This window comes from Suricata suricatta, chromosome 16 (assembly GCF_006229205.1).
Source record: "Suricata suricatta isolate VVHF042 chromosome 16, meerkat_22Aug2017_6uvM2_HiC, whole genome shotgun sequence".
Lineage (NCBI taxonomy): Eukaryota > Metazoa > Chordata > Mammalia > Carnivora > Herpestidae > Suricata > Suricata suricatta.
Window position 1 is genome coordinate 33,819,405 of NC_043715.1, and position 19,121 is coordinate 33,838,525.

Sequence of the window (19,121 nt, forward strand, 5' to 3'; positions counted from 1 at the left end):
ATCCACATTAAGAGCTGACAAAAAAAGGCATTTCAACTGTTGCTAAAGAGCCACTCTGTTTGTGAGTCTCATTAGGCGCTCTTCCCCCGAAGGCCCACCTCGTAGAGTAACACCTCTCCTCTTAACGGTCTCCGCAGCACAGAAATGTCCCCTCTCTATTACAATCAAACCACAGGTTTTCTTTAGAACTCTAAACAAACTATCTCAACCCACGGAGACGGGGGCTGTGTTGGCAGACATGAGATGTATAAAAGCCTTCTTCAAGAGAAGAAAGAATCTGTGAGGGCCAGTCTTCACGATGACCCCAGCAGTCCCCTCTTCCCAGGCGTCACAGGCCTGTGTGGTGCCGTCTCTCATCGTACCAACAGAATGTGGGCCAAGTGATGATTATATCAAATTAGAGCTTCTGTTCCAGACTCCTCTGTTGTTCCCTCTCACATGTGGCTCTCATGAGGGAAAGCCAGAGGCCGTGTTGTGAGAGGCCTCTATGGTGAGAGACCGAAGACCTGGCCAACAGTCAGCAAGGAACAAGTCTGCTAACCACCCTGGAGGTGACCTTGGAAGCACATCTTCCCTGAGTTAAGCCTTCAAGTTGGCTGACAGCTTGACTCTAACCTCATGGGAGGTCTTGAGCCAGAACTCCTCAAGTGACATTTAAGCTGCTCCGGGGTTCCTCACCCACAGATACTATGAGATGATAAATGTTTGTTAAATGCTCTAATCTACTAAATTTTGGGGTAATTTGTTATATAGCATTAGATAACTTAATGTAAAATCCAAATGATAAGGACAGTTCCTGCAACAAGTACAAGACTGTTTCAAGAAGTCAAAGACAAAAGAATTTAGGAGCAAGTTACATAAAGCTCAGAGGTCACTTCCTAAAAACAGTACAATGTTTTCTCCACCATACTACGCCAGGTTACAGTATTCCCCAGTGATACAAGAAATGTATTCACGACAGCAGACAAGAGACGAGAAAACAGGTAGGATTCAGATTTAGAGAAGACTGATTTAAAAAAAGAAAAAAAAACAGCTGAAAGAATCAAAACACTTGATTCTCTTGCAGGAACAGCTTCCTGTTTTGGTTACAAAGGAGCCACACTTAAAATAACTATCATTAAGGATACTCAGGGCCTGAGAAGTCAATGGCAGGAAGCCACCACAAAGAACACTGAAGGTGGCCCAACAGAAGAGGATTCCTCCCGGAAATGGACTTGAGAAAGGCCAGAAGAAGAGCTAGCCTAGAAAATGAGTGGCATGTACAGTGATGAAGGCACAATAAACAAGGCCCGGGCATCCAAACCCCTCCACACACGTTTCTTCCCACGGCCTCTGACCTGTTGGCTCCTGGCAGGACTCAGCAGATGTGCCAAGGTGGCAGGGAACCTGTCCGCCCCCAGTCAGCAGTGGGTGCGCCGGGAAAACTAAAGTTAACAGATGAGGAGAACTTGTGCCGTAAAATTCAAATATTTTATCTTGAAGCGTTTTTAACTGTGAAGTTGTCTGGAAAGGACATACCAAAAAAATTAAGCATATTATGTCTACCTTCTTCCACTTAGTATTAGGTCGATTTTACTGTGTACCCAAGGCAAATGTAAGAAACAATACATGTCAAAATACTATCCAGTAAACTGAGATGCAGACCAAACTACAGAAATTGTCACAGAATCCGTTCTATGGTCAGCAGGGCCCCCAGGGAACATATCGTGAAGACAGGCATGTTTTCACTGACATCAAACCCTACGGCTTATGACTCACACCCCCCAACCACTTAGCTTTTCCTCCTAACTGAACAGCTTCTATTTTCCTGGGGACTCGGAAATAGAGAACCAAGTTTATAAAGATGCATCTGTTAACAGAATCAAATAGGCGAGGCACAGTGTTTATCGGGGAATGTTGTGAAGGGATATGAATCGAACTGGAGTCAAACTAGACAGCTACTGAGAATCCTGTACAAATGAGATTTTAATCATCATCAATCAGGTGAAGAGTGGTGGCCCAAATGGCACAAAATAAAGGCTATATAGGCTGGTAATTTCTTCAAAGGTTTTTTTTTTTTTTTCCTGCCTACTTTGGGTATTACTCCTATATCTATTCAACATTTTCCTGAAGGTCTCAGTGCATTAGGGAAGACATGGGATAAAAGGTATAATAATGGCAAAGGAAGAAGTAGAACTGACATTTCTATTTGTGATGACTGATGGAATACAAAGAAAATCCAGAAGAATCTATAGTTTGAATTAATCAATCAATTTGGCAAGTTTGCTGGAGAGAGGTCAATGTAGTATCCCCATATGGTAGCAGCAGGAAAATATTAGAAAAAATTAAAAACACCATTTACAATTATATACATACACAAAGATCCAGTAACTAGGAATATATCTAAAGAAAGAATAGGCAAAAGCTTATCACAAAAACTATTAAAACATGTAAGACATTTATTAAGACTTAAAAGAAATCAAGCTCATCATAAATTAGGAGACATGATAATATCAAATTATCAATTCTCCCCAAACTGATTTACAGATCAATGCAATTAGAATCAAAACATCAGGAGGTTTTATTTATTTACTGATTTGTTGGTGGAAATTAACAAGCTCATTCTAAAATTTATATGGCTAAAGAACCTACAGGGATACCTGGATGGTTCAGACAGTTGAGCACCTGAATCTTGATTTTGGTTCAGGTCATGATCTTGCAGTGTGTGGGGTTTGAGCCCTGCATCAGGCTCTCGGGCTCTGCACTAACAGCGTGGAGACAGCTGGGGAATTCTGTCAACCTCTCTCTGCTCCTCCCCTGCTTTGCTGATAGCACAGAGGCAGCTTGGGATTCTCTATCTCCCTCCTCTCTATGGCCTTCCATTGCACACTTTCCCCCCAAAATAAATAAATAAATAATCATTTAAAAAAATAGTAAAGGACCTACAATAGCTCAGGCAATCGTGAAGAACAAAGGTGGAGGACTTACCCTAAACTGGCTATCAAGGCAATCTAGGACACAGGCATTCTTGAACCTTGTATGATGCCACCACTGGAAATTTCATCCCAGGCCCAAAGTACCCACCCATTCGCTTCTCACATGTGAGCTGGTTTAATTCACTTTTTCTAGAAGTGTTTATCTGTGAGCTCTATAATATAAACACAGTATTCCTTTAAGTGATATTTTAAAAGCTTATTTATAATGGCATCTTATATACCTCATGAATAACCATTAAACCTGTGTTAATTCTTTTTCTTCTAGATAATTTTTCAATTCTTTCTATGAACGTAAGAAACTAGACTCTTGAGGTTTAATGTAGCTTCGCCAATAAATACTATTATTTTTCAAAAATAATTCAGAATGCTTCATATTCTGAAAAACCATACGGACTGATTAGAACACAACTTCCTGAGGATCATTTCTGAAGGAAAAGTCTTACTAGATATTAAATAGACACATATGATACCTAAGTACCAGAACAAATGGACATTTGCCTAACTTTTTACAGAGAAACATCCAAGTATGCAAAATTGAATAAATCAGACATGTGTGTCCATAGCTAAAGGCAGGCAAAAAGGAGAAGTAAAACTTTAGCCACATATTTTTTTTAAATCTCCCAACCCAACTAATATCCCAAGAAGAAAAAGTGCAACTCAGAATACTGTAGTAACATGCTGAAAACACAGGCGGTACTGCTTTTATGAAATAATTCCCGTACTTTACGGGTAAGTGACCGAAACCATAAATATTCCCCTAATGCTGATCAACTATAAATCTCACCAGGCTTTTAACCTCCATTATTATTTGTTCCGTTTAACTGCCAGTTCAGACCCCACAAATACAAAGACAACTGTTCACAGAACAGTGTTTCTACTCCAAAAAGTATGTTCGATACACTGGAGGTTTCTGCCTGTTTTGAAGCTTGTGGCCTGAAATTACTTTTCTTCCTGGCAGTAACTCCAAGTCCAGCAATATTTTTAACATTAAAAATAACTCCCTCACTGCATTCCTTGAAGTTTCTAAAACAAATGTTCTATTTTATACTCTAAGGTTAAATAATTCATTTTTTAATGAGGAACATTCAACTATTAAGCTAGTACCATTTGAACTTTGTGGCATAAATCACATAATATCAACTCCTTTATAGAAGTGTTCCTTTTGTTTATCAAGTGGAATTGATAAACACTAATTTCAAGATAATCTTATAATTTTCCAACTAAAATCTGGAGAAGATTCATTTACAGTAAACTCAAGGGTATCTAGCATTAGCGTAGAGTCCAGAGGCCTCTAATGAGAACCACAACCACTGTCAAGAAGCAAGTATTTATCCTAATTATTTATTTATCTAGATGACCTAGGTAGTATCTTAACTATACAAATCTGCTTAGTTGTGTTATCATTTAGGATTTGTTCTGTGAATCATGGATTAAGAAAAAAATAACCAAATAAATGCCATGAAAAACTGCATGTTCTCATATAGTTCACAAGCTGTTTGAACTTGAATACTTCAGGGTTATCTTTAAATAGCTAGTATGATCACAGACACTGTTAGAAATATGCTAATGGATATACATATAAATGTTAAGCACTGCATGACCATGGTAAGCTTCCTTTGGCATCAAATCCCTCTCAATGTATTTGTATAAATCCCCAACACATTATCTCAATCATAAATACAATTTCCAAAATAAGCTAACTAGATAAAACTCATTTCACTCTCTGCCTTAAACAAAAAGATAAAAAGGCTCAGGTGCTTCAGGCCACAGCACAAAGGGAATGTTCTCAGAATAAAAAGGAGGAAGTTCAGGAGGATGCAAGCCTTACATTTAGAAAGAGAAGAAGGGGAAAGACCTCAGTTCTCTCTCCAGCGTCACTGTCAGCTACACAAGTAATTCTATTCTTGATAGGCTATCACTCATGTAGGGCACTTTTTAAAAATTCAGATTTTTGAGGGGCGCCTGAGTGGCTCAGTTGGTTAAGCATTTGACTTCAGCTCAGGTCATGATCTCACAGTTCGTGGGTTTGAGTCCCATGTCTGGCTCTGTGCTGACCGCTCAGAGCCTGGAGCCTGCTTTAGATTCTGTGTTTCCTTCCCTCTCTGCCCCTCCCTTGCTTGCACTCTGTATCTCTCAGAAATAAATAAACATTAAGAAAAAATTTAAAGAAAATTCAGATTTTTTTAAATAATGGTCTGAACATGTGTTTATCTTTAAATTTCCTAAGTCCTACTAAAATGACAATTAAGAAATTATGAAAGTATAAACCCTTAAGAACAAAAAGAATTATGAAAGACAACAGCTAATAAGAGATGCTGACAGTCGTGTGGAAAACAGCAGGTGGACAGGAAGTAACAAACATTTAGGCTAGAGAAAGCAAAGTCTTAACATCTGTGAGGGAAGGGAAGTTGCCCATAACATCCTACACAAGCTCAGGAATTTGAGGTACCACTGAAAATACTGATGGGCAATGGATGGTACTAAACATAAAAATGTTAAAGTCTGCATAAGAAACAACTAGAGCTCAAGTTCCCTACCCCTGCTCCACAGAACCAGGGTACTACTACCCTCTCTAGTTCAACAGAAACGGAAGTTTACGCTCTGGAGAAAACGAACCAGGAAGGTTCTGGCACAGTAGTAGGGGCAGGGGTGGACGCATCATATTGGAAACAGGGTGACTGTATGAAAGTCTACTCTTCTGATGATAATACGTACTGTGCTTAGCAACAGAAGGAAACACCGGGAAGACTTTTACATCTATTCCACTATGTGTCTCTCAAATCACAGTTCTTCAACCACATTCATCAAACTCTTTTCTAGGAAGAGCTATGGAAATGGTAGAACATCTAACAAATCTCTTTACTATGAAGGAAAATTCCAATTACCTTCTGCTCAAGTCATGTTTGTTAAAGCAAGTTTTGGCAAGCAGCATGGTATGATGAACTGAGAACTGGTACAAGTTTGGGCCAAGAAATTTTAACTTCCAAACTGGGTACCAATGGAAATGTCCACATTTGATTTAGTAATAGAACCCTTCTTTTCTTCTCCGTCACCACCTCCACAATTATTAAAAAAAAAAAATTTAAGTTACATCTTAATTGTATACCTATCAAAGAAAATGTGTAAGAAAAACAAATTATTACATATAAAGGTCTTCCAGAATACAAAGATCTACCCTTGTGATATTTGGACAGCTTGGATTTTTTTAACTGTTGTAATAATTTTCTATGCTATAAATACTGAAAGACTTACAACAGTGTGGATCAGAAGGAAAAAAGAGAACACCAGAATCCATACACAAAGCTTACTATCAAAAGCCTGGAGAAATTCATGATATCCTTAAAACATTGTGTTATTATTCCAGCTGAAACTCTGTACTATTTGTAAAAGAGAATCCTCTTGATAAAACACATTAACATCACATTCTTACTCACTGGACGTATTTACTAGTGGAGTCTTATGTGGCACTGCTTTGAGGACTACCCAACCCACCACCCCTCCACCTACACTGCTCGCTGGTCAGTGGCTTCCTCTCACCAAACCTGAGAGCACCGATCAAGGTCACAGACCTTCCCCCTCAGCCACATTGGAACGGTCCAGCTTGGCTTCTTTATGTGGTCCTTCCGCCACCTTCACGGCAACAGCGCGGCAAATGGCCCCAAACTTCCGATCCAGAGAGCGAACCCCGGCCTCTCTGGTATACCTGTCATCAAAGGAAAATATTTTATTTTGGCTAAACATCACCTATAAAAATAGAAATAATGTGATTAACACTTATACAAAAGAAAAAGTCTATATTTAAAAGTTCATTACATTTTCTTCTTTTAAAGTGTTTTTACTTATTTTAAAGTAAAAGGAAGAGAGAGGAAGAGAGAGAGAGCATGTGCATGAGAGGGGGCAGGAGGGGAGGGACAGATAGAGAGAGGGAAAGAGAGAGAGGGAGAGAAAGAACCCCAATCAGGCCCGGCATAGGACTCAATCCCATGACCCTGCGATCAAAACCTGAGTTGAATTCAAGAGTTGGACACACTTAACTGAGCCGACATTTTCTTAAGTACTAAACTTCCTTGCATTTAAAAATTCCTCATTAAAGTATTGTTATTTCTTAAATATTCAGATGTATTTTCAGTTATAACTCTCCCCTTTATATGGTTTTTATCTTGAATAATTATCCAATACTTAAAAATGAATCCTTGGTTCTTTGATTTATATTGCCAAAGTAAATTTGGCAGCAGATAAGACGTCATTTACTCCTTGATGATATGTGCTAAAGGCTTTCTAAACCAAAATTTGTCAATTTTAGAGAATTTAAGATGAATTTACATACCTGAAAAATTGCTGAATCAGAAAAATAAAACTTTTTTCCAACTGAAGTAAAAAATAATCCTAAACAGAAATCTAGCTGATTTTTTAATGTATGTTTATTTATTTTTGAGAGAGAAAGGATGGGGTGCGTGAGGGGCACAGAGAGGGAGAGAGAATCCTAAGCAGGCTCTGCCTTGTCAGCACAGAGCCCTATGGGGGGCTCAATCTCACGAACCGGGAGATGACCTGAGCCAAAATCAAGAGTGAGATGTTTGACTGAGCTACCCAGGCACCCCAACAAAAATCTGGTTTTTACTGGGAACTGAACTAGTCATCTAGTCACCTATTCAGTGTATTTTCATAGAGACTTCTAAAGAAAGAAAATATGCTGATACAAGCACAGTGAATTTGCAAAGAAGATTCTAAATGTGGTTAAGCAGAGCTGTCTTTAAAAACTTACGTTAGATTCAAATTCTATAAGCTGCTGCATAAACCATTATATAGAACAACCATTTTTGGCCACCCAAATCTGGATTGATTTGAATGGGTAACATCAAGTAGAGAACATAGATTTATCTGAAAAACTGGATGTGATTAGGCAGTCAGACATATATTCTAAACTTTAGGGAACCAAATTTCAAAAGTTCAGGGACACTTGGGTGGCTGAGTCAGTCAAGCACCTGACTTTGGCTCAGGTCATGATCTTACAGTTCATGAGTTCAAGCTCCATCGGGCTCTCACTGAGAGCTTAGAGCCAGCTCAGATTCTGTGTCTCCTCCTTCTCTCTCTGCCCTTCTAACTCTCTCTCTCTCTCTCTCTCACCCTTTTCTCCCCACCTCTCTCTCTCCTGCTCTTCTCTCTCTCTCTCAAAAATAAACAAACACTGGGGCGCCTGGGTGGTTTAGTTGGTTGAGTGTCTGACTTCAGCTCAAGTCAGGATCTCACGGTTCATGGGTTTGAGCCTTGCACTGGGCTCTGTGCTGACACCTTGCTCAGAGTCTGGAGCCTGCTTTGGACTCTGTGTCTCCTTCTCTCTCTGCCCCTCCCCCACTCACACTGTTTCTCTGTTAAAAATAAACAAATGTTAAAACTTTAAAAATTAAAAAACACTAAAAAAATTTTAAATTCAAAACTTCTAAGACAAAAACTCTTGGCTAAACACTCTAAAATAAGACTCCTTTCAATCAAAGGGATAGGAAGAGGTAAGCATAAAGTCCATTATTATACAACTGGATATAATTTCAGTAAGGAAGAAAACAGGGAGGCATGTTAAAAATAAACAAACCAACATGTAAAAACAAAAACCCAATGTAGCTTCCTAGACAACTAGCTGATGAGCTCAGATTAAAGGGTCTGGACAGAAGATGAAAGACCAGGGGTTGAGGAAGCTTACATACAGGGAACGGCATGAGCACGGAGAAATGGTACCAGAAAGTGCAGAACAAACTGCCAGAAATGACAGTCACTCCAACACAAATGAAAACTGCTTTTATTTTTAAGGTGGTCAGAACAATAATGGGCTAGGAGCTAATGCAGACAGTGCAACATTAACAGCTAATTGAAAGAAATTAGACACACCAACCCCTGTTTGGTATTTTTAAACCAAAAAGGGAAGAACGACCATTATCAAATGAGAAGTGGCTGATGTTTCTTATCTATGATGTGAGCATGAAGATGCCACCTAAGCCAGTTTCCAGAAGACATAAAACTAATGATAATCATGATAAAAAAAATCAATTTGCTGCAACAGTAGCTGAGACCGACAACAAAATGTACGTAACTGTAAACTCCTTCGTGTGGATTTTATAAAATTCAACCCTATGAATACAGAATGAGACAGACTCAACTCAGAAATTTGTATGAAAAACAACTGAAGATGTTCAGTAACTGTAGGTGCAACAGGCAAGAGAATAACCTGAAAAAGCTAAGAGTCTTCAGATACAGTCATAAAATAACATAATCAAAATAAGAAAACCCATGGTCTTATACCATGAACTGTTTGCACTGCATGTGAAATACGGAGTTTCACTTTTAATTTTATTCCCTTTTAATTTTAAAAGGGACATTGATTTCACAGGCATCATCCAGAAGATGACTAATCAGAAAGGTGAAGTCTTGAAAGTGGGTCAAGAGGAAGGGTAAAGAGAACTTGAACTTGAAAAAGAGAACATTTATGGGAAGTGGAGCTGATTTTTTTTTTTTTTTTTAATGCCAGAGGGGCTGGACCAGGGAGGAACTTATCCTTAGATTCCAGGTGCTCGTATAGGGCAGAATTAGAAAAATATAGGGAGGTCAACAGGAAGATTATTTTTATAACCATTTACTCACTTACTGAGGAGTAGACAGCAGTGAGCCCTCTAGCACTGGAGGAGTTCAAGTTATACCAGTAAGGAGGTGGGACTAGATGAGATCCAAGATCCCTTCCCCTCCTCCTGAACATGATGGGTCTAAGACTAGGACACACACAAAAATGAAAAATATATCAAAAGATGAAAAACTATATCCTAAGCTTGGTAGCTCACTAAAAAAAAGCCAAATAGCCAAAACCTCCTTGGAGTAGCAAATACCTATGCTGTTTTTAAATATATTAAAACTGCTCAGAGACATTTCCTAATGTCCATAGCTTTTAATATTTGATGTTTTGAGCAAACACGTTTATAAAAAAAAATAGCTCTCCAAGCAACAACTGGGAAATACAAATAATGATTACTCTTCAAAGTCATTATTATTTTGATCCAGATATTTTTTCTTTCACTCATATTTTACAGATGGGGAAGCTATCAAAAAGGTTAAGTGACTTGTTGAAAGTTATTCAAAGACATCAGGGGTGTTATCTGCAATAATATTATTGTTGGAAGACCTGGGCATATAAATCACCTAATTTATTTCTCCTGGCATTATCCACACCATGGATCACAAGTTAAGAAAAGGAACTCCCAGGTCAGATCTAGTCTTACTGTTTTGTGTATAAATTTAAACAGACTTCCAAATAGACTTCCATATGAAGACTGGCTTAGATCAAAAAAGCAGTCTGACTGGCCAAACTCTTAAGTCAAAGTTTAAAATGGAGAGATACTTTGCTTCTCTTAAAAAACAGCAGTTACTGCGAGAGGGCTGTGTGAGGAACATTTGGCAGCTCAACACGATTTGCTGGATGATGCAATGGATCTGTAACACTGAGCCAGGAAAACTGTAAGAGGCTGTTGCAGATAACAAATTCTCAACAGGGTATATTTTCCATTCAAACATGCAATCTATAAATCAGATGAAGCAATACTGCATTCAGATAATTTATGTACTGCTGGCCACAGGCTTAAGCACTTGGTAGCTAACTTGGGAAAGCACCCTCTCTATTTTTCTGGTTCCCAAGATGAAAATTCTGAGGATGTTTAAAATCTCAAAAAGAAGAAAAGAAAATCTGAATAACTTAAAACAGGTATCTGAAAGTAGCATCCTATTTCTTAAGAGAATTTAACTTTTAAGGTCCTAGGACATATAAGGTGTCAATATTCTCTTTGTTTTTCGTTCTTTATTTATCAAATTAATCCCTTACTATTGTGAAAAGTTGAAATTCCAGCTCGACTCCTCAGCTATGAAGGTACTTTAAATGCTTTCCCTATGAATTTCTGCCTAATACGGAACTCTATATAAATCAAGTTGTGGGAATGCTTGCTGGGAATCTGGCGGCGGGGGGGGGGGGGGGGGGGGGGGGGGGGGGGGGGGGGGGGGGGGGGGGGGGGGGGGCGCTGAGGGGGCGTGGAGAGAAATGAATGCTGTGAGTTGCCAGTAAAATAATCTCCTTTTGAGACTCAAACATTGCAGAGGCCTCAGGATGGCTGACTAACCTGGTGATGATGTCAAGGGTAGTGACCTGTGGGATCTGAATCTGCTGAGGAGTCAGCCCATGCTGTTCCAGCTGCTTTGGGATCAAATGCCTGTGGGCAATCTCGATCTTCTCCTCCTGTGTATACCCTGGGAAAAAAATAATTACGCAGCTTCCAAGTGCCATTTTCTTTTTAATGAATCAAATGCAGATTCAATGGATCTTGGAGTCAGACTGAATTTAAGTGTACTTCAACTAAGATTATAATCAGAATGAAGAAATTTAATCTCCAATTAATAATTGTTAACGTTTCCAACTCTGTCCACAAACAAGAAAAGCATTTACTGAGCACAGTTTGAAAGTCTCTTGATTCATAATGTATCTCTCAGAAAAGAGGAAAAATCTCAGTAAAATCTTATGAGATAATTACCTCCTTAACTCAAATGCAAATTTTTCTTATTTAAAAGGCAAATAATACATCTGTTTTCCTTAGCACAATTTAGTACGTAACTGAAAAAACGTACAACAGCAACAAGAATAAAGATTTCAATTAAGTAAGCGGTGGGTTTCAAGGACAGAGATACGAAGGAGCTACATGCAGAACCCTGGCTATAAATATTAGCAACAAAACAAAAACCAAGACGTCTCTATAAAAGCTTTTTCCCTCTTCATGTTGGAATTATACATATAATTTATATAAAAGTTGTTAGAAAAGTTATAAAGTTAAAAGACTTTATGTTCTTAGTTATTTAAAGGCTTTGTGAGTATAGATTTCCTTTGTCTGTAAATCCTGTAAGACAAAATTCTCCCTGAACTAATTGCCCCCTTTCCATTTAACAAGCAAAAATAAAAAAAGATGAATTGATAAGACAGCTTTTGAGTAAAAAAAAGGAAGTAAAAAATGCCAAAAAAGAAAGAGATAGGAGGACCGAACCTCCAGGAAGAGAACGGCATCGTGTGCGTCTCCCTGGGCAGCAGCTGTCCGGATGACTTCACTTCAGATCAGTGTATCTTATGGATTCTCTGCCTTAATTGGGAGTTTCCAGGCAACTGGGTCTCATTACTTATTTATTTTAGTCTTACAAATATGCACACAATATGTTTTTTACTCTGCCGTATTTTAAAACTAAATATTAGGACTTGTAGGGATCATAGATAACGAAGATATCCAATTACCATTCACTTGATGGTAAAAATTTACTTCAGATTAATATGAAATACATATTATAGATTCTATTTAGAATCAAAATGCATTCAGATTCTCTATTTTCATTTTAACAAATACCCACTTGTATTTCATTCACTTCTAGAGAAAAATAATCTAAGCAATTACAAGAAGGTGAAAACACTGGGGTTTACTTAGTGTTAGTAACTAAAGGACTTTATTTTGCACACTCCAGTGAAGGAGAAGACATGGTAAAAAAAAAAAAAAAAAAAAAAAAAGAAAGAAAGGGTAACTAACTACTTGACAGATCCAAAAAGAAGAGGAATTTAAAAGAACCCTGCATTATTTTGTAAAAACAAGGTCAGGTGTTATAAAGAGACCAACTCTTAATGACAATAAATGATTACACTTTCTCAAACAATAAAAACTTCAAAATCTGATGGATAGGAAGCTAAATTGATCATGGAAAGCTCTATTTTTGGTTTTTAGATACTAATTTTGAAAAAATCAGTTATTTTAAATTATCTTTATGCATGAGTTTAGAAACAGTTTCAAAGAAAAATGTCTTGTTTTCTAATACACTAGAAAACATTCTTTAATGCTAAGTCTGAAATTGCTGTAATTGTTGTACAAAATTTATTTCTGCTGTCTTACAGAACATACACATAATCTAATGTTATAATTAAAACAGAGTTCTGCTGTTCCAGACTTTGAATCAACATAAAAGCTGGTTTAATTTTTATTTTTTCATTTTTTTATTTTTAAAGTAGGCTCCACGCCCAATGTGGGGCTTGAACTCATGACTGAGATAATGAGATAATGAGGAGCCCCTACATAAAAGCTGGTTTATATCAGACTTAGAACTCTGAGGATCATACACTGGCAAATCAACTTTTTGCTCAAAACTCCACAGCACAACTTAAAGGGGTATGCTCAGAAAGGCAAAAAATATCAAGTAATGACTTTATTTACGAATCAAGTACCTGGGACCTGAATGATCTCCATTCTGTCCAACAAGGCAGGTGGAATAGTAGCAGTCGTGTTGGCAGTAGCTATAAAAAGAACTTGGGAAAGGTCAAAGGCCACATTCAGATAATGATCTGTGAAGTTATGATTTTGTTCGGGATCCAAAACCTGCGAGAGAACAGTAAACATTTAAATTCAGAAGTGCCAACAGAAAACTGTATAAACTAGAACACGCATGATATATTAGCAAGCAAGTTTGATGTACCTGCTCAATATACCTAGTCTGAGGAACATGGGGATAGCACTGAAACCTGAGGACCATTCTTCCATTCCCCCACATTCTAAATACGTTAAAAAAAAAAAGAAAAATGAAAAAAGAAATGTGTCAAATTTTTGAAAATTTATAAAAGTACAAGAAAGCAAAAATTACCCTTTCAAGCTCTGTTCTTAAATTTATTTATTAATGAGTGACTGTGTGGCCATAAATAAGCACCAATCCTACCAAACCAGTCTCCCTCTTGGAAATACATCACCTCTTAACTGCTTTGGGCATATAAACAAAATGTGTAGAGTATTTTAAAATTCTTAGGTAATAGGTAACATAAATAGTATACTTCTCGAATATTATCAGAAAATCTGGTTATAAAGTTTTTAACTGAAAGGATAATTCCAAAGAAGAGCAAACAGGTAAAAATTACTATGCTACTATACTCTGATACAGCACAAGGAAAAATTCACTTTTTAAAAATGGCTTAAAGCAAAACTTGTTTTTAATGAGCAAAATATCAGTATCTCTTAAAATATTTTAATTGGAAAATCATACAATTTATCAATTTTTAGATTCTTAAAACACTGAGCAACTGGGTATGAGAGAACGTATCTTCTTTAGGTTGCTGTTCAAATGCTCCCAGACACAGGCACTCACTGTGAAAAGGTCTACATAGGACTTGGTGCCTTCTACTTGTTGTAAATCATTAATATATTATTACTTTCATTTACAGTAGGCTAGTAGAAATATAAACAGGGTTCACATACATATTCAAAAAGGAAGTAAACGGCCTAAAATGTTTACCAATCATAATTTTACCACAGAACCTGCTTTTTCCTGCTTCTATTTCCCTTTGTAGGCTTTACTTATTTTTAAACATATCTATAAACTAGTCTTAATTCAAAGTCCTTTACAGAGAATCTTGAATTTGGTAAACATTCATTATTATTGGAAACTTAGTGTTTATCTAGAATACAATTTCCAGAAAGTTCTACTATTCATATTTTCACACGATTTAATAATATTTAACATTATTTTTAAAAAGATCCTTTTGAGACATCAAAGACCATACTAATTGTGTCCAGTATAAAACTGGTTAAGAGTAATCTTACTATCTACCAATTATCTGAAAACTGTTAATCAATGTATGGAAAATAAGGTAGTCTTAGTTAAATCTACTATCTAGTTAAATAAAATCTCTATTTTATTCTTAAAAAATTTTTAATGTTTTTATTTATTTTTGAGAGAGAGTGAAAGAGAGAGAGAGAATGAATGGGCTGGGGAGGTACAGAGAGAGAGGGGGAGAGGGGGAGAGGGGGAGCGAGAGAGAGAGAGACAGAGAGAGACAGAGAGACAGAATGAGAAGCAGGCTCCAGGCTCTGAGCTGTCAGCACAGAGCCTGACATGGGGCCTGAACTCATGAGCCATGAGATCATGACCTAAGCCGAAGATGGATGCTCAACTGACTGAGCCCCTAAAATATCTTCTTTAATGGCTCTAGTTAAATCTAATATATACATGCCATATTAATTTTAGAAATGGCTGTGACATCTGTCCAAGTGATTTTTTTCAATTAAAATTTAAAGACAATGGGGTTTAAAGAAAGGAGGGAAATTAGTAAAGCAATGGTTATAAGAAGAGAAAACCAGTGAGGCCCAATTTGCTCGCCTCTATCTTTTATTTAGGAAAACACAAAAGAATGCAGAGTTTAAACAGTGTCAGAAATACTGATGAATAGCCAGATAAAAAGATTGCTAGTAATCACTATTTACATGAAATCTCAAGGTAAATTGGTGAGTCCATGAAGAGACAAAAATCACAGTTAGAACTTTTTAGCCATCAGGGGCGCCCAGGAGGCTCCGTCAGTTAGAGTCTGACTCTTGGTTTCAGCCCCGGTCATGATCTCACAGTTTCATGAGTTCAAGCCCTGGACAGGGCTCGGTGCTGACAGAGTGGAGCCTGCTTGGGATTTTCTCTCTCCCTCTCTATGTGCCTCCCCCACTCATGTTGTCTCTGTCTCTCTCAAAAATAAATAAATAACAAAAATGAAACCTTTTTAGCAATCAAACCTCTTGCTTTTTTCCCTCAACTTTAGAGCCAGGGCGTCCATGGACCAACTCATCCACATACTGGAGCTGTTTTCAAGAACAGCCAGAGCTGCTTTTTGCTCTTTAGAAGGTTCTTCGACACCCATCCTAGGACTAGAATTCCTACCCACACAGTATGACTGGAAAGAGCCATGACGGGACACCTGACTCTTAGGACCATGAAATCAGGGGTGGAGTAGACTGTGGGGAGGGGTATGCTGAGGACTGTTCTTTAGCCATTTCCGGCAAGAGAAGAACTACAGATGCTGGCAGGCAATCCAGGAGTACACTCCACTCACGAGAGACGAACTAACTGTCACCTTCACGTATGACAGTATGATTGTATTTTTAAAAATCTGTATCTTTTAGAGATAGAGACTAAATATTTATGAAAAGACATGACATTCAAATTTGATTTAAAACAAACAGAAGCAGGGTGGAGGAGAATGGGTAGGAACAGATAAAACAAGATTGGCCACGAGATGATAATTGTTGAGGATGAATGATGAGTTTACATGGTTCATTATACTATTTTCTTATGGTTGAAATTTTCCATGACAAAAAGTAAAGATATATAAAGTAAAAATAAAATAGCTAAAATCAACCCTGGAAGCTACACATAATTAATACTAAAGAAATTAAGTAATAAGGACAAACTTGAAAAAATGCAGAGAATACTGGAGAAAAGGGCATTAAAGCTATATATGGGATAGATATGTAAAAAATAAAGACATCTACTTCATTGCCACCTGGCATAGCTAAAGAAAGGGTCTCAACACATGTAAAATACTGAATAATTAAGAAAACAATCATGAAAATATTCTGGAAGACCCAACACTACAAATCGAAAAGCCTTTGACTCGTCTTGTACAATAATAAATGATAGACTATTACTGAAACACCACCTACAGAATTTTCAAGCAAAATTATGACGAGCTTAAAACATTTTTATAATCTTAAAAATACAGAATATATGTAACACATAGAAGATATGAAGAATAACAAATGAACACCCATGAACTCACTACTCAACTGTGATGACATTTTGTGTTTAGACCAGCGTCCACAAAAGTGGATTGTTTATAATGACCTACTAAAGTGCAAGTAGAAAATATTAGTGTATATAATCTTTATACACTATACATCTTTATCCATAAACACCAGAAAGGAATTTTTTAAATTTTTATTTATCTCTGAGAGAGAGCAAGCAAGAGAGCGAGAGCGTGAGCAAACACAAGCAGGGTATTTATTTCTGAGAGAGCGAGTGAGTAAGCACAAGCAGGGTAGGGGCTGAGAGAGAGAGAGGGAGACACAGTATCTGAAGCAGGCTCCAGGCTCTGAGCTGTCAGTGCAGAGCCCAACATGGGGCTTGAACTCATGAACCATGAGATCATGACCTGAGCCAAAGTCTGATGCTCAACCAACTGAGCCACCCAGACGCCCCCCAAAAAGAAATTAGTATATATTTATTTTTGAGAGAGAGAGAGAAACTAAGTGCTAGTGAAGGAGGGGCAGAGAGAGGGAGTTATAGAATCTGAGGCAGGATCCAGGCTTTGAGCTGTCAGCAGACAGCCTGACGTGGGGCTCGAACTCATGGACCACAAGTTCATGATGTGAGCCAATATCAGATGCTTAACCGACTAAGCCACCCAGGCCTCCCAAGAAATTACTTTCTAAAATGTTTAATGTGCAGACTGGAAGTAATGCCCTCACTTGGAGCACACATCACCTCATGAAATACTCTCGGAGAGTGGAAACTCTGCAGTGTGCAGGGCTGGCTGTGCTGCCTTCACTTAGCTGCTTGCACTGGACTTACAGCAGGCAGCAGGCCAAGCAAGCTGGACTGAGTACTTTTATGGATTAGAAACGAAGGAGTAACAGGAGTAGTTTTAAAAGATTTTTGCAAAGTATCATTAAATACAGGGAAAGATATGAACAAGAAAACAACAGAGACACTTTTATTTCTTGAATAAGATTTGATAATCACATTATAAAAAATAAAAACAATTATATAACTAGAACATGTTGTTTTCAATGAAAATATAAGTATCTTTTAAAATGTATTGTTACATATGTACGTATTAGTACAGTGGTACATACATGTTATATTACATATATATTCTTTGTTATGCATTGGACTGTGTCCCTTAATGTGGGTGTTATTTGGAAACAGGGTCTTAAAGGAGGTAATTAAGATTAAATGAGGTTATAAGGGAGGGGCCCTAATCCATTATGACTGGTATCCTTTACAAGAAGAGAGAGAGACATAAAGACTAGGGATGCAGAGGCACGGAGAAAAGACCATGTGAGGAACAGTGAGATGGAATAGTCTGCAAGCCAGAGAGAGAGACCTCAGGAGGAATACAGACAGACCGGAGTCCAGAGCTGTAAGAAAATACATATCTAGGCTTTTGTTTTTGTTTTTTTCTAAAGCCATCCTGTCTATGGTATTATATTATCACAAACATTTGTTTGTCACATATATTTGTATATATAGGGATACATTTTCAAAATTTGTTTACTGATAAAACATATGAACAAAGCTTATGAAAATTCCTGGGACAGATGACAAAGACACTTAGTACATATAAAAGGCCTCAAAAATTACCTATAAACAAATCCTTGAAAAAAGTATTCCATCTAAAGAATAGATTAATAAAAGGATCAGACGCAATGAAAACATTTAAGCACAGAATTGAAACTTAATGTCTGAAGAAGCACTTCTAGAATGGCAGTCTAAGGAATTATGAAGATCTGCTCCTCCCTAAAAGCAATGAAAACACTAGTAAAAACTGTCAAAATCAGTTTTTTGGAACTCTAGAAATTAACTTGCAACAATCTGAGGAGTGTTTATTCATAAAAAACTGCTGAATCTGAGCAAATAAGGCCAGCTCTGTGGTATTTTCACTTGCTTTACTCTCATCTTCTCCCAAGTTAACTGTCACCTTGAAAACCAACAGCCTCACAACCACAACAGCTGTGAAAACCTAATAACCTAGCAACCACTGAAGGGGGCCGAACAGGATTAGAAATCCAAAATCTACAAGGAGCTCACTAAACTCCACACACAAAAAATGAATAATCCAGTGAAGAAATGGGCAGAAGACATAAACAGACACTTCTCCAAAGAGGACATCCAGATGGCCAACAGACACATGAAACAATGCTCAGCGTCACTCATCATCAGGGAAATTCAAATCAAAAACACACTGAGATACCACATCACAACAGTCAGAGTCACTAAAATGAACAAATCAAGAGAATATAGATGCTGGCGAGGATGTGGAGAAACGGGCACCCTCCTACACTGCTGGTGGGAATGTAAACTGGTGCAGCCAGTGTGGAGTGTGGAGGCTCCTCAAAAAACTATCAATAGAACTCCCCTATGACCCAGCAATAGCACTGCTGGGGATCTACCCAAGGGATACAGAAGTGCTGATGCATAGGAGCACATGTACCCCAATGTTCATAGCAGCACTGTCAACAATAGCCAAATCATGGAAAGAGCCTAAATGTCCATTACCTGATGAAT

At 37.7% G+C, this 19,121-nt stretch overlaps 1 protein-coding gene across 3 annotated transcripts in view; it reads right to left on the reverse strand.

Moving 5' to 3' along the window:
• Positions 1–19,121, reverse strand: part of LONP2 (lon peptidase 2, peroxisomal) — a 102,243-nt gene that overhangs the window by 34,415 nt on the left and 48,707 nt on the right. For all 3 annotated transcript variants that reach the window (XM_029924809.1, XM_029924808.1, XM_029924807.1), the window contains 3 exons: positions 13,252–13,402; positions 11,126–11,252; positions 6,545–6,678 (listed from right to left, as the gene is read on the reverse strand). In XM_029924809.1, coding sequence (XP_029780669.1) covers positions 6,545–6,678; positions 11,126–11,252; positions 13,252–13,402 — 412 coding nt within the window. The remainder of the gene's footprint in view (positions 1–6,544; positions 6,679–11,125; positions 11,253–13,251; positions 13,403–19,121) is intronic.